A 15,550-nucleotide genomic window follows, 5' to 3' on the forward strand; every position below is an offset into this window, starting at 1 on the left:
TTCTTTATATAGTGTTGTGCTTGGCTCTTATATGCATCAGTTAGATATATATCCTTGCTATGTTGATGTGCTAGGATTATACGCTCGTATGCTAGTCGTATACCTTGCTATCGTAGTATAGGCTTATATACTCTCATGTATGCCTTGAGACCATGCTTCAATACATACTCTGTGTGCATATATACCTTGTATAGCTTAATTGATCTATGCTACGGCATCGGTTCAATGGCCATATCTATGGCGGTTTCAGCCCTTGTCACAATAGCTCGGGTCGGCTAGAGTGTTGTTAACAATGCAAGCATGGTTCTTGGATTGATTAGCTTCTTTGGATATGAGTTTGCCCCACGGGTTGCTAGGGGTAGGTGGTAGGTGGTGACAACCCTATCCATCCTTCGTAATCCCCCACGTTCGGGTACATTCTAGGAGTTCGAAAATTAGCAGTAATTTTACTGGGTGGAACCAGTATGGGTACTGTCTCCTCCTGTGTGCTTGGGTGCATAGGCCTGAGTTCTATACAATGTGTATGTATGTTATGCTTGTATGATCTATGCAGTATATAGGAAGTACATATGAACCTAGAGCTAACTCTTAATCCTTCTCCCTAGCTTAGTTATCTTGAGATGATTCCTGTGTGTGTCACACAACTCCTCTATCATTATCTTACCCCTGTCTTGAGTATTGTCTCATTCCATCTATGGTATACTCATATGTATAGTAAACTCTTTTGACCTACCCGCCTTCCTTTGGCAAATACGATACTCTTAGGAATACTCTTAGGTAAAATACTACAATGGTATATCCGTGCGCTTGCAGATTTATTCGTGATAGTTAAATATACCAACAAGCATTTCTGGCACTGGTTAAAAGTTTTTACTTTGTATATGTTTATATTCATAGTTGATAGATCCTTACTCAAGCAGGATAACCTTCATATGTCTTCTCTATCTTTGATGTGAAGACAGGTAGTGCATGACTGGTTTGACTTGCCGACAAATTTCACTGAGAATCCGGAGTCACTTGTGAGAAGGGTACGATCTCGTGTCATTCCTCCTCAGATTACTCTCTCAGCAATCGACCCAGCTTCCTTTGCACCATCTACGTCAAACGCGATGGCCCAGAAGACTCTTCATGAGTACTCTGCTCCCTCAGCCTCTCAGGTGCTGAAAGGCACTAAGGTGGACACGGGGAACGCAAGCTTTGAGATCAAGATGGGTCTCATTACCATTGTGTAGGCTAGCCCATTCTGTGGGAAAGCCAACGAGGACGTGAGTGCCCATCTGCAGCAGTTCCTGGACCTCGCATCACCTTCACCATTAGAGGGGTGAGTGAAGATGCTATTCGTCTCCGATTGTTCCCGTTTTCTCTTCTCGGGAGAGCGAAGCAATGGTTCTATGTGAGCCATTCAGAGATTAATACATGGGATAAGTGCTTGGCAACATTCCTCGCGAAGTTCTTCCCGTTGGGTAAAACCAATGCCCTTCATGGGAGAATTTTGAGTTTTCAGCAAGTAGCTACTAAGTCAATTCCCGAGGCATGGGAAAGGCTCCAGGAGTACATCCTGGCCTTCCTCACCACGGGATGGACAATTGGCTCATCCTTCAAAACTTCTACAACAGGTTGACTTCGACAGCCCGAGGCCATGTTGATGTTGCTACTAGAGGAGCCTTCTTCTCGCTTACCATTGATGCTGCTACAACATTGATCAAGAAGATGGTCTCTAATCAAGGGTGGAGCGATGAGCGACTCTAACCCTGACAGAGAGGTACGCATATCGTCAAGGAAGTGGACATGCTTACCGCTAAGATGGACCTCATCATGAAGAGATTGGATGACTACACCAAAGAAAAAGCTGCCATGTCCAACACTGTCCAAGCTATGGATTCTCACATGACATGTGAGGTTTGTGGAAACACTAAACACTCGGGGAATAATTATCCCGAGACTCAGGAGGACGTGTTGTACATGAACGGCAACAACAACGAATATCATCCACAAGGAGGCTAAGGGTGGAATCAGCAACACCCTTACCAAGGATTTAAAAATGGTAATTCTTTCAATCCTAACCAACCCTCCTTCAGAGATCTCATTTTTAGGCAAGCTAAGATCAATGAAAGTTTTACTGAAAAGTTAGCTGCCAACGAGAAAACCTTGCATAGCCTCAACATAAAACTTGATGGTCTTTCTTCTGCTTTTAAGAACCATCTGAGTTCCAATAAAATGATAAAAACCTAGTTATCTCAGCTGGCCGCTGTTGTTCCTTCTGCTGAGATCACGAAGATCCTGAGGCAACTTGAGTCTTCTCGTGAAAATGTTAGTGCAGCGACTGCCAGATAGGGTAAGCCATCTCGGAGGCCATGTTGATGATCCTTATCACCAAATCCGACCATCAACTTCACTATCAAAACAGTGACATATCAAGCACCAACCTAGAGATAGTGGTTTAATTCTAACTATTTCCACAAGATTTGGTGAATCATTGTTTGCAAGAGATCACGTCTGCACATGGGGATAAACGTTCTTGAAAAAACACTCAAGGTGCAAAGAAACACACCCTTGACCAATCAGAGGAAAGCACATGGATCCATGGGCCCACAAATAGGGGAAAACCGACCTAACTTTGCACCAGACCTTGTGTACCCACCTGAGGACCCACTGGACAATGTCCTGGATGAAAGGCGGTGTGAGGGGCGACCTTGGGGGTTCGACTGAACCCGGTCGGACCGAACCATCCTGGCTCGTCTCATGCTCATCCTCGACGTGTTGCTCCCTATGGATCTCCCTATGGCAGTTGTGTGGGGTCAGTGTGCAGAAGATGTACCTGGATGCAGGAAGGAGGGAATAGAGGAGAATATTTCCTAGGATTAAGAGGAGGTCCTCCAGTCCCCTAAGGCACCTCTCCACTATAAAAGGTCCCCTCTCCTCCATTCAGCACACAACACATCAAGGCACACAAGAGAAGAGGGACTCCATACTAGAGCTACTTTAGTAGCATAGGATAAGTAGTGAGTGAGGATGTAGTCCGGAGGAGTCCCGGGTTTGTCGGCGACCTTCCTCGGCTTGTACCTCATTGGATACGATCCACTTGAGTAAGTATCCAAGTTCATCTATGGTGGTGAGTTCATTGGTAAGGCTAAGCTCTTGTTATTATTCATTTACGGGTTCATTGTTCATTCTTGTAGCGAATGCTCTAGTAGAGGACTCCTGATAAAGACGGATAATCCTGATCGACGCTAGAGTAGTAATCGATAGTGTAGACGTGGTGTCTAGTCTAGAGGTTACCTTTGTTTGCTCCGTGCTCCACGATTCGGAATAAGGTAGGCGGTAGGTGGTGATAGCCTTGTACGTCCTTTGCAGTCCTCCCCGTTCAGGTATGGAGTAGAGCTAAAGGCCGGAGGCACTTGGCAGACTAGGTGTGAACCGGTGCCCCGAAGTAAATGTTTAGTAACCGAGTTTAACCTTCCTAGAATCTTTATCCTTAGACAACCTCGCTACCTAGGCCATTCTTCCTCTTGTCGTCCTTGGGTTAAACTAGTTAGAAGACCTTTACACTACCGTTTCCTGAGAAATTACGATACCTTGAATACTCATGGGTGAAGTGCTACCATAGTATATTCGTACGCTTGTGGATTTATTCATAAACGTTAAGAAATACCAGCAGGCCATATGTTGCTAACCATGCAGGAAAAGCCCATACACCAAGGAAGGAATCATGGGATGAACTAGTAGCAACAAGCAAGGAAGATCCAGGATACCCAGCAATCAACTGCTCAATATATGACTACTACATCGAACAGGCCCTTTGTGACCTTGGAGCAAGCGTCAATATCATGCCCAAGGTGATGTTTGAAAGGTTGAACTATCCTACTCTTTATCCTACCTTCATGAGGTTGTAGCTAGCCGACTCAACGATCCGATACCCTGAAGGGATAGTAGAGAATCTTCTAGTGAAATTCTGAGGTTCTACATCCTCGCGGATTTTGTGGTCCTTGATATGAAGGTGACTTGGGAATGCCGCTCATTCTCGGGTGACCATTCTTGAACGATGTCAAGGCAAGGATCGATGTTGGAGCTGGAGAAATCCGCTTCCGCATCAAGAGGAAGAACATGATGTTCAAATTTCAACCAAGGGAGAAGCAATGGTCCTTATCCATCAAGATGATGAGTGGCACGAGGAGTGGATGGAGCCACAGCCCCAATCCAAGAAGCCACCGACTGCACCAACAAAGCCTAAGAAGACCAAGAAGGTGTGGTGGAAGGTGGAACAAGCATCTTCATCCACTTCGCCAGGTGGCTTCAAACCTATCATTCTACATTTGCTTGAGAAATAAAATGACCAATAAAAAACAATAAAAAAGCAGTAAGAATGCCATGAATTGATAGAGCATGATTTTAGAAACATTTTGGAAAAAGAATCACCACATTTGGAGTTAGCATGAGGGAGAAAGACTAGTTACAAAATTTCGCTACAGATTAAAAGGAGAAAACTTTTGTTCATGTTCTTGAATTTCTAGTATTTAAGCAATTATTTTTCTAGTGTCCAGCAACCCATATTTCGTGGCGGTGGAATTTGACCTCATGAAAATGATCACTCTCATGAAAATAGAAAATTTCGTGGTGGGATAGTCATTTTCATGGGGGTATTTAAATACTCTCATGAAAACAGCTGATTTTCATGACGGTGGAGCACTCTTATGAAAATAAGTTTTCGTGGCGGAATTTACATCACCCTCATGAAAACAATTATTTTCATGAGAGTATTTTCCACTCTCATGAAAAATTATCCCCCTCACAAAATCTCCAGTTTTTGGTAGCGACTGAAGAAATAAAAACTGGGTATTTCACTATTTACAAGGTCAGTGCAAGCCTGCACCTGTGTCCATAAACCACTGGCATCGGGTAGACTACGCCCATGTTCAAAATTAAATGAACATGTGTCCATGAACCTGTCACGGGTAGACCATGCCATGTTCAAATTAAATAACTTCGTTTGCAAATGGAATGGGTAGTATGTTGACACTTCAGTGAATATCTCTGGATTCTTGTTTCAGATTAATGGACTTTCTAATCGAAACACCGAATGCGTATAGCCGTCAACAATGACCTGACCCATATAAATCGCTTTTGGATTTGATCAAATAGTCCATAACAACCCAATAATAACCCCAGGTGCCAGGAAAAAAAAATCCAGGTCACGAAACTACAAAATCCAAATGCACAAATCTTGACCATGTTTTTTATTCCTCCCTTTTGATTTTTCTAGATACACGATTTTTCTATGCACCTAGGTATAAGTTATGCCTAGATATATAGTAAAATTTACGTATCTAAAAAACTAAAATGACGTACAATTTAAAATGGAGGGAGTAGCTAGGTAACAACTGAGTGTCGACAGCAAAAGCAACATGCACTGGAGACTTGCTCAAAAATTTTCCTGCTTGTACTAGTTAACCTTCATCCATCCATCCCCTAGATGTGCTGAATGTAGAGTGTGGCCCATTTACACAATAGATTCAGCTCATCATTTTGTCTATGCTTTTTTCAATAAAATATTTGTATGTCTGGAAAAAAAATTATGTCCATGTTTTAACTTTTTTATTAAATTGGAACATTAGGAGTGAGCAAACTTTACTGTACCGCCATGATACCCGATGCTGCTCTGCCGCCTATGCTTTCTGCTCCATCTATTGTGTGTGGAACTTTTTTTTCTTTATATAGAAAATTTTGAAACACTTTAAAGGGAAAAATGTAATAGTCTGAAATTTAGAGGGAAAAAGAAAAGAGGCAGTGGGAAGGGGTGGGTGGATTGGAAGCAGCCTACGAGGATTTGATTTGATCAATGAGTTGTTGAGCACAGTAGCCACCACTCGCGGCCTGGGGCCCGTAGAGAACGCCAGTTCTCATGGTCATGGATGCCATAAGTACATGAATGTACCACATGAAGTAGTTAAACACGTCGAATATCAATTTCATGTGCTATAAAAAAGTATAAAACCGTTTAAAGTCTTTTGCTTCTACTCGCAAACAGAAAATGTCTTTTGCTTCTGCAGCAAGAATGGGGTCTTTCGCTGCCCTAAAACTCTAAAAAAAGTTTATGTGAATTTCATGTGCTCTCGTTCGTACCGCGCGAGTATGATTGTTATTGTGTCCTAATAATTAAGGGGCTGTTTGGCAATAGGGTGTTAAAATTTAACACCCGTCACATCGGATGTTTAGATGCTAATTAGGAGTATTAAATATAGGTTAATTACAAAACTAATTGCACAGATGGAGTGTAATTCGCGAGACGAATCTATTAAGCCTAATTAGTCCATGATTTGACAATGTGGTGCTACAGTAACCATTTGCTAATGATGGATTAATTAGGCTTAATAGATTCGTCTCGCGAATTAGCACAGAGTTCTACAATTAGTTTTATAATTAGCTCATGTTTAGTTCTCCTAATTAGCATCCGAACATCCGATGTAACACTGTTAAAGTTTAACACTTCGTATCCAACACAACTTATAGGCCCATCTATGGAGCAGTACGGGCCATTCCGATTTTCTAATGGAAGAAATGACAGCTGCATGCAAGCAACTCCGAATCTCCCTCCGATCCGTGCCCTCAGCTCCCTACGGGCGTGTTTGGTGTCCTGCAGCTACGTGAACCAGGCTCACCGCGTGCACCCTCCATCTGTTCGGTTGCCTGGTCCCCCCCCCCCCCCGCGAGCCAGGTTGTGCGTGTGCAAAACAACCCCCGCGGATATGAGAGGAGCGGCCGTTTCCACCGGGCCTGGCTCCCGCGGTGCGACGGCGGGCGCGCGGGAGGCGAAAAGTTGGCCGGCGGGAGCTCGCGCTATTTCTCTACGGTTACCTCCCCCTTTCGCGCCACTCACCGCAGATATATCCCCCTCCCCGCCGCCTCCGCTCCCCATCGGTCACCATTCGTCTTCTTCGCTAGATCTGAGGTGCTCCCCTCTCCTCTCTTCCTATGGTTTTCATTGATTCGGTTCATCGATTCGCGTTGTATTGATCCCTTCCCTCCTTCGTTGCTTCCTAGGTGCTCTAGATCTGAGTTGTTGCACAAGTAATCTGGTTCGCCTCCCCCTCCCACCCTCGTGTTCTTGATCTCCTAGCCCTAGATGCATCTCTCACTGGTTCTTGTTCAAATCGACGCAGGGATCTCAGATCTGTGTTCCCCGCTTGGTTCGAAGGTACGAATCCATGTTCTTGGTTAGGGTTATTTTTTTATGTTTATTTCTTTCATTTTCCTAAGGTATGAATCCATGTTGCTTAGGGTTCTAAGGTATGAATCCATGTTGATGGTGCCAGGTTGCAGATCTGTTGTCGGTTGTTTGTTCGTCTACATCATTGTTTGGGTGCTTGTCGTCCTCGTTCGGTATAAGCAATCCTCCCCTCCCTCTCCACCTTTTCTGATGAATGCGGGTGCTATCGATGGTGATTGTGTGCGCTACAGATCTGATAATGCTATTTTTTCTGAGCTTATGTCCAAGTCAATGATGTTTTCTCTTTTAATCTGAGCATATGTCCATGCCAATGTTGATGTTTGTTTTAATCTGAGCACTTGTTCAATGCTAATGATAATATGCTGTTTTTATCTGAGCACTTGTTCAATTCCAATGATGTTGTCTCATTTTCCCTTTAATCTGAGCATGTGTTGCATGGCAATGATGTTTGTCACCGTATTGCTACTTTGGTAGTCATGGTAATTGTCTTGTTTGCTTAGATGGCTTTGGAGGACCAGCAACGCTTGCTGTTTGCTCGAGCTGCTGCTCTTATCACGGCTATGTATGCATTCTTGTTCACCAGGGTAAGAATGCAACATAGTTCAAGGCCACAGATCAGTTATGGCCCTTTGAGTGCCATGGATGAGGAACGCCAAAAGAACCTAGACAAAATTTACAATTGTACTGATATAGAGTGTGTTGCTATGCTTCGCATGAGAAAAGCACATTTTTTTGCACTGTGCAACTTGCTTAGGGAAAGGCATTTGCTGTCAGATAGCCTTCATAGTTCTGTTGAAGAGCAACTAGCAATGTTTCTACATATTGTTGGCCACAACCAACGCTTTAGAGTTATTCACCAACATTGGAGAAGGTCAATAGAAACAGTGCATAGATATTTCAAGGAGGTCTTGTATGCTATTGGGGAACTTAGGCAAGAAATGATTAGAGCTCCATCTAATGAGACACCAGTTAAGATAAGCAATAGCCCAAGATGGTACCCATATTTCAAGATAATAAATTTGTCATGTAGTTTGTAGGTTATTGCTGCATACTTGGGTGCATATCATGTAACATGCATGTATTGGGTTTTCATGTAGGATTGTGTTGGGGCAATAGATGGGACTCATGTATATGCTAGAGTGCTAGCCAAGATCCAAGCAACATTTAGGGGAAGGAAGCACTACCCCACACAAAATGTTCTTGCTGCTGTTGACTTTGATCTGAAATTTACTTATGTCTTAGCTGGTTGGGAAGATGCTACTGTTCTTGCTGATGCACTAGAGAGGGAGGATGGGTTAAGGGTTCCACCAGGTAATTAGCTGAATTGGGTACCTAAATAAAAATTGTAACTTCATAACAATGGACTTAATGCATTTCTGTACTTGTTATAGGAAAATTCTACTTAGTAGATGCTGGATATGCTTGTCGTCCTGGATTCCTTCCTCCTTACTGTGGCACTAGGTACCATCTGAAAGAGTATGGTGCTAGGAACTACCCAACCAACCCAAGGGAGTTGTTTAATTTGAGGCATTCAAGTTTGAGAGTATCTGTTGAAAGGGCTTTTGGTGCTTTGAAGAACCATTTTCGCATCATTGATAATAAACCATTTCATCCCTACAAGACACAAGTGAAGTTAGTACTTGCTTGCTGCATATTGCATAATTGGATACTTGGGCATAGGGTTGATGAGGTAGTTCCTACTGAGTTCTCATGGGTGCCCAACAATAATGCTAGTCCTGGACATGGGGTCCAGATGGATGACAATGTTGTTTGGGCTCAAAGTAGGGATGAATGGGCTCATCACATGTGGTCCAATAGGGGCAACTCTCACATCTAAGATGTATCTGTTTTGTATTCTATGTATGTTGAACAATGTTGGTTATTTATGTTCTGAGGCATTGAACAATTGCAATGATGATTTTACTTATTTCATTACACAATATAGCTAAGGCATTGGACATGTGCAATGATGTTACACCTATTTTGATACTACACTAGACCTGAGGCTTGAGACATTTGCAGTGATGATTTTATTTTCTCTGATACTTCCTTAGAACTGATACTTCTTTAGAACTGAGGCATGAGACATGTGCAGTGATGAATTTTTATTCCTATTTTCCTCTTGAGTGCAATGCATATTGATGGCATAGGCCAGATGACACATGCAATGATGTTTCACCAACTATGTTGTTCCTATTTCTGAGTGGGGGTGTGGCAATTGGAACTAGGAATGGCTGAGAAGATGAATGTTGAGATCCTTGCTGCTGATGAGCTTGTGTTCCCTGGTGGGGCTGTTGGGGCTGTTGGGACTGATGGGGATGATGGGCCTGTTGGGGCTGTTGGGGTTGTTCCTGGTGGTGCTCAGCAGAGACCTGCTATGAGGTGGACAGATGTGATGTCTGGATTTATTCTTTGCCGCATGTGCCAGCTGATTTCAACTGGTGTTAGGACTGATAAAGGTTTCAAAGAAGTCCACCTCAACCAGGTTGCCAAGGCTCTGCATGAGTTCAGTGGCAATGAGGTCACTGGCACACAGGTGTATAACCACTTGAGGAAGTGAAGGCAGAGGTGGGTTAAAATCTCAAAGCTGAGAGAGCTGAGTGGAGCTCTGTGGGATGGGGATAGTTCCATGATTGTCCTTGAGGAGGAGCACTACAATGGCCACATCATGGTATGTAGTATTGTTTCTGTTTTTTTTATTCAATGTTCAGTAGTTTAAGTATCTAACTTCAATTGTTGTAATGCAGGCACACCCCAAAGATGCTGAGTACCTGAACAAACTAATTGTGTACTACCAGGAGATGCTGGTCATCTTTGGTAATGGTCAGGCAACAGGTAAGTATGCTATGGGGTCAAATGAGGCTCTTGGTAGTCCTTCTGACTTTGCTGACAGCCCAATGAAGCATGACTTGCCTGAGGAGCTTAGGAGTGGCAAGCCTGAGGCAGCTTATGTTTCCAAGTCAGAACCACCTGTTGGAAGCAAGAGAAAGAGGTCCATGCTGTCAGATGATGATGTCCTTGTATTCACTGGCATGACTGATGCAGTGAACAATGTTGTAGATGCTATACGTTCTACCAAGGTTGAGGATTCCCACCCTGACTTGTATGGTGCACTGATGTACATGCCAGGGTTCAGTGAGGAAGCTCTAATGCTTGCATATGGTCACCTGCTTAACAATAAGGTCCAGGGATCTGCTTTTGTGCAGATGTCTCACTCACACCGTGTTCTTTGGCTGAGTACCTACTTGGCCAAAAACAACTACATGTGAGTGCCTGGGATGGTGGTTGAGCTGGTCTGGTTGGGCAATGATTCTTTTGGATGACCTGGTGCAGTTGTGGCTTCTTTTGTGCATACCTGTTGTCTGATCTGATGGTCTTTTGTGCAGCTGACATTACCCTGCATTCTTTTGGATAGTTGACTTGATCCTGTCTCCTAACTATATGGCTAACTGCAGCATATAGTTGCCTGACTTAGATTGGCCTATTGTGAAGTCATCTTATTCTATCTGAGTGAGATATTAAACTGAGCATGTGTCTATTGTGCCTATTGTGTCTGTTGTGCCTATTGTGTTTTAATCTGAGCACATATCCATGCCAATGATGATATGCTGTTGATATGCTTCTTCTTGATCCTTTTTATCCATGCCAATGATGATATGCTGTTGATATGCTTCTTCTTGATCCTTTCTGTCCATGCCAATGATGTTAAGGTCTTGTATGCTGTTGTGCCTACTTCCTGTCTGTTTCATAACTTGCCTGTGCCTGATCCTGTCTGTTTCATGATGTACTTCCTGTCTGGTTTGTTCTTGATCCTTTCTATCTGTCTGATAAAAAAGTTCCTGATATGCTTGCTGTGGACCTTTCTAACCTTATAATGTGATCCTTTGTAACCTTCATATCATATGCATCTTTATATTTATATATGTTACTAATGTTTCATGAATTGTAGACATCTATGGCCTGGTATGTTGTTCATGTTGGCCGACAACCTGGAGTTTACTCCAATTGGGTTGATGCCCATGCTCAGGTCAGTGGCTACAAGGGGGCCTGCCACAAGAAGTACAAGTCAAGTGAAGAAGCATTTGCAGCCTTCTACGGTCTTCAAAACAAAGAGGTCAAGCCAACTGCCGCGAGTGAACCTGTTGCTCCGAAGAAGATGGAATTGTGGAATGTTAAAGATGTAATTATAGTTGTTCAGTTTGTAATCATTGCCTTTTTGGTTTGCAAGTTGCTGTAATGTCGACCATGTTTGCAAGTATCTGTCATTGTAGTTATGGTTACCTCCTTGTGCTGAACAAGGCAGTGGTATTCTTACCACTGCATGCAGGGGGTAACCTCATACAATTGCATGCGACTAACCAAACACCGTTCCCTGCATCTATTCTTTCAAATTTTGAGTACATTCAGGCAACCAAACACCGTCTCTAACAAGCCTGGCTCATTGCATGCACTCAACCAAACAAGAAGGCCTTGCATGCGCGCGACCTGGCTCCGGGGAGCCTGGCTGGCTGGTAAGAGCCAGGCTACCCTCGTCCAGGACACCAAACACGCCCTACATGACCGAGTCCTGTGGTTCACCGCTCTCTTCTCCGCCCAGACGCATCCATCATCGTCAGCTCCGCCACAGCCAATGGCCATCCCCTGTTTGACTAGTCGTGCTGCCTATATATACAGGCCACTCGCTCGTGTAGCGATGAACGACGCGACCTCGCAAATGCCTGCCTGGTTCATCACATGGTTGCCACAGGCATCTTCCTGTGCTGCACAAGCCCACCACCATGCATGAGCTACCACACCACCACTGGCCCCACCGCCAGCAGCCGCATACCAGCTCTCCGGGCATTAGTGTGGCATTACTGTGGGATATTTGCTCTCTTTTGTAAGGGCTATAAGTACATGAGTGGCTGTGAAAGATTGAATGTGTCATCAGATGATGTAACAATATTAAAATTATTCTTTTTTTCGAAAAAATGTTACCCCTCAACAATAATGGAACTGCGAGTTGGAATCATAGTGGGCAAGGGCATTGATGGAATTGCAAAGACGGTATAACACTGCGTGCTGCCAGTGGAACGGTAAAGTTTCTTAGGAGAATTTGTACGCCGTTATGTGACCACAAAAGAGATGCACCGTTGATCATTGTGAATCACTCAATGACTGCAGGTATACTGATCATCCAGACTAACATCGATCGTATAGCTGACACATCGTATAGCTGACACGCAACTCGGGGGGAGTGCGCCCGCTTTTCCTGCACCTCCCGCATCGAGCCCCGTCGGCCGCCGTCGTCGCGCTAGTTGGCGGCGGCGGCGGCCTGTGCCGCACCCTCCCCTCCATCATTCTCTTTCCTCCTCTTTATCCTCACCTCAACCCTATCTCTGCAGGATTGGACCGACGCCAACCGCTAGAGGTTGGATCCGCGCCTCCCATGGCTGGATCTGCACTCTCCACCACCAGATCTACCCTTTCCTCCTTCTTGCCGCCGCCAGGTTGTGTTGCTCCCAGCATCGCCATGGCCCGGTCGCCCCCTTTGACGTTCGCGCACGGGCTGGTGAAGGGGCCACGGCACTTTCCCGGGGACTACCGGGGGCTAACCCGCCCTTGGTGCGTGGCAGTGGCTGTTGAAGGTTGGCGGCGTGCTCTAGGGAGTGAGGGCAAGGCGAAAGCCACTGCCGCTTGCGAGCAGATGACGGCGATGCCCTTGGGTGTCGTTTATCTCCTTGGAGGCGTCATTCTTCTACCCCTCCCCCCTCCTGTATCTGTGAGCTTCTTGGGTGAAAACCCTGACCGTGTTGGTCGAGCGACGGCGGTGACGATGACATCGTATCCCTCCCTGGAGATGGTGTCTTGGAAGTTCATGCCAGATTGCAGTTGTCGGTTCATGATGCCTTCCCTGCTACCGTACCCGTGCCACCGCTCTCTTGTGGGATTGCCGTCCCCATCTATCTTCAAACACCGGGTATCGTCTTGGCGGCGGTGGTAGTCATCATCAACTCTCCATGGGGAAAGTCTTCTTCTGCGCCTACCTTCGCATTGAGTTGTCCATCATCGTCTTGGTTGCTTGAGCTGCTATCATTTGGCGAATACTTTGCCACCACCATCATGTTGGTTGGTGCTTGCTATGGGCGGATGCTTCGCTGCAAAGGTTTCGGTTGCTGAGTGGATGATTTGCCACTGTTACTTTGTTGGGGTGAATGATTTGCCATTGTATGCTTGGGCGGATGCTTTGCCACCATGATTATGCTGCTTGGGTGGATACTTTGTCATTTGCCACTTCTGAAGTTTGTGGGTGCATTTAGGCAACCCTATCAGATGATATATCTTTCTTTTGTAGGATCAGATGTTTAGATTGTATTTGTGTTTGCCGGGTTGGTGGTTTCCTATCCTCTTTTCTTGCTACTCTGGCTCGTGTTGTGTTGGATTGCTTACTACTTTCTTGAAGGTTCTACTTTCTTGAAGGTTCTTTGTAACTCTGCGCTACGAGAATTCTCTCGTAGTTACATCGCTGTAATTCTTTCCTTTTAATAAAAACATGCTAAGGCATGGTCACGAAGAATATGGATCATATAGAAGCACACAAGATTTGGCAGGAACCACTTGAGAACAAGTCCTTCACACACAAGCACAGGATACAACAAAGCACTAAGAACCATGCAGGACACAACACGATGACCACAAGAAAAAGCCAGACTTTGCTCATACCACTAAACAACCTTCCATACAACACACCACACTCACGAGTCACGAAGCTCTACCACCTCACGCATGTCACCGAACCACCAACACAGCCTGACAGCCCGGCCACCTCGCTCGATCTGAGTCTCACGGCTTCTTCGCCGCGGCGCCAGCAGCAGCCGCTGCACCCCCACCCCCGCCGTGGATGCCGACCACGCCACCGCCGCCACCCGGCGTGAACGGCGAGACACCGCCGCTGCCGCCGACGCCGGGGAAGGCGCTGGAGCCCGGCATGCCGCCGAAGCCGACCTGCGGGGTGACGCCGTTGGGGCCCGGGAAGACCCAGCTGACGGAGGGGCCCGGGTAGAAGCCGCCGAACCCGAACACGTTCTGGGGCCGGAGCGGCTTCTCCCCCGCCGGCCCGGCGGGGACGTCGCGCGCGCCGTGGCACGCGAGCGAGGCGGCGGCCAGCAGGAGGCCCACGACGAGGAGGCTCGCGGCGCTACTACTGCTGCCTCTCTTCTCCATGGCTGGCTCTGGCTGGATGCACTACTGCTTGATTGCTTCCACAGACTCTACTTGGTTTGGTTCTCCTCCAAGAACCAGCTGCTCGGCACACACATTTATATATATATGCAGAGATGAGGTGCAGAGGTAGTGGTGCATTCACTGTGGATGTGTGAAGTGTTGAAGCATTCATGGCGGAGGAACAGCTGAACTGTGATGAGACCGGCCAGGCATTGGCTGGGATGTCTGGACTATGGCTGAGGTGTGCCCCAGCCCATGTTTCTTGGCAGCAAGACCCACATCTCAGTGACAGTAACTGCACTGGCTACAGAGGACAAAGATGCATGGGCCAGCATGCATGGTGCTCATCTTACGCTGACAGTGGAGTTGTGTCTTAACCTTTACATGATTCACAAAAGCCAATCCTTGACCAGCTCACAGATGGCAAATGCAGAAATTATGCAGCAATCTGATGATGCCTAATATGGTGGATCAGGTAGAGAACTAGAGATACTGAGCAATGCAAGAACAGGATGAAGTGAGGATTCAGAGTGCAGTAAAGCCAGCATTCATGCAAGGCAGTAGTAACAGAGTTACAGAGATCATCCCTATTTACTTTTACCTGTAGCTACCCAACCACCCACATTTAAACCCACTGGAATCCTTATCCGCCCCGGGCCTGCAGCGAATCCGGCAGAGTAAAGCTAGAATTCAAGGCGTCCTCAGCTTGGTGGCAGAACAACAAGCCAATGCGAGATCGACAGGCAGTCATGTGCAAGAGCAGAGATCAAGACAGGCAATAGTAATTCCCGATAGACAGAGAAAGTTCTAGTGGCGTCGATCAAACTCTGTCCTAGAAAAGGTATTTGGTTAAGGGTGTCCTAATTAGCATCAGAAATTACTCTTTTTCTACCCAAAAAACTAACACAAGCCATGAAATCAGCAATAATCAAACCGTTTTTTCCATCTATTAATACAATGACACACAATTCTCTTGCATTTTCAAGAAAAATTAGCACCAAAAATTTGTTTTCTATATCCATGCTGGGGCATCCACGAATTTTGGTCAAATTCAAGTGAAGCAAAATTTTAAACCAATCAAATTTTACAGTATCTTCAAATCCTATGCAACTATTTGGTCAC

The 15,550-nt window shown here is 45.5% G+C and overlaps 2 protein-coding genes and 1 pseudogene across 2 annotated transcripts; 2 read left to right on the plus strand and 1 right to left on the minus strand.

Moving 5' to 3' along the window:
• Positions 1-1,803: 1,803 nt before the first annotated feature.
• LOC140222795 (protein ALP1-like) lies at positions 1,804-9,062 on the plus strand. Its single transcript, XM_072293928.1, has 4 exons — positions 1,804-1,899; positions 7,726-7,809; positions 8,323-8,536; positions 8,617-9,062. The coding sequence occupies exons 1-4, from the start codon at positions 1,804-1,806 to the stop codon at positions 9,060-9,062; spliced, it is 840 nt and encodes a 279-aa protein (XP_072150029.1).
• A 364-nt stretch (positions 9,063-9,426) lies between these two features.
• LOC117856244 (uncharacterized) lies at positions 9,427-11,462 on the plus strand (annotated as a pseudogene).
• A 2,345-nt stretch (positions 11,463-13,807) lies between these two features.
• LOC117855529 (uncharacterized) lies at positions 13,808-15,479 on the minus strand. Its single transcript, XM_034737906.2, has one exon. It carries the CDS (start codon positions 14,426-14,428, stop codon positions 14,048-14,050), a length of 381 nt encoding a protein of 126 aa, XP_034593797.1. The 5' UTR covers positions 14,429-15,479; the 3' UTR covers positions 13,808-14,047.
• Positions 15,480-15,550: the final 71 nt, after the last annotated feature.

The sequence above is a fragment of the Setaria viridis genome, chromosome 5, assembly GCF_005286985.2.
Source record: "Setaria viridis chromosome 5, Setaria_viridis_v4.0, whole genome shotgun sequence".
NCBI lineage: Eukaryota > Viridiplantae > Streptophyta > Magnoliopsida > Poales > Poaceae > Setaria > Setaria viridis.

Coding starts and splice junctions, on each gene's coding strand:
- LOC117855529 (XM_034737906.2), bottom strand. CDS start 14,428: ATGGAGAAGAGAGGCAGCAGTAGTAGCGCCGCGAGCCTCCTCGTCGTG.
- LOC140222795 (XM_072293928.1), top strand. CDS start 1,804: ATGGACCTCATCATGAAGAGATTGGATGACTACACCAAAGAAAAAGCT. Junction 1,900..7,725: donor ATTCTCACATGACATGTGAG/GTTTGTGGAAAC, acceptor TTGTTTGCTTAG/ATGGCTTTGGAGGACCAGCA. Junction 7,810..8,322: donor ATGCATTCTTGTTCACCAGG/GTAAGAATGCAA, acceptor GTTTTCATGTAG/GATTGTGTTGGGGCAATAGA.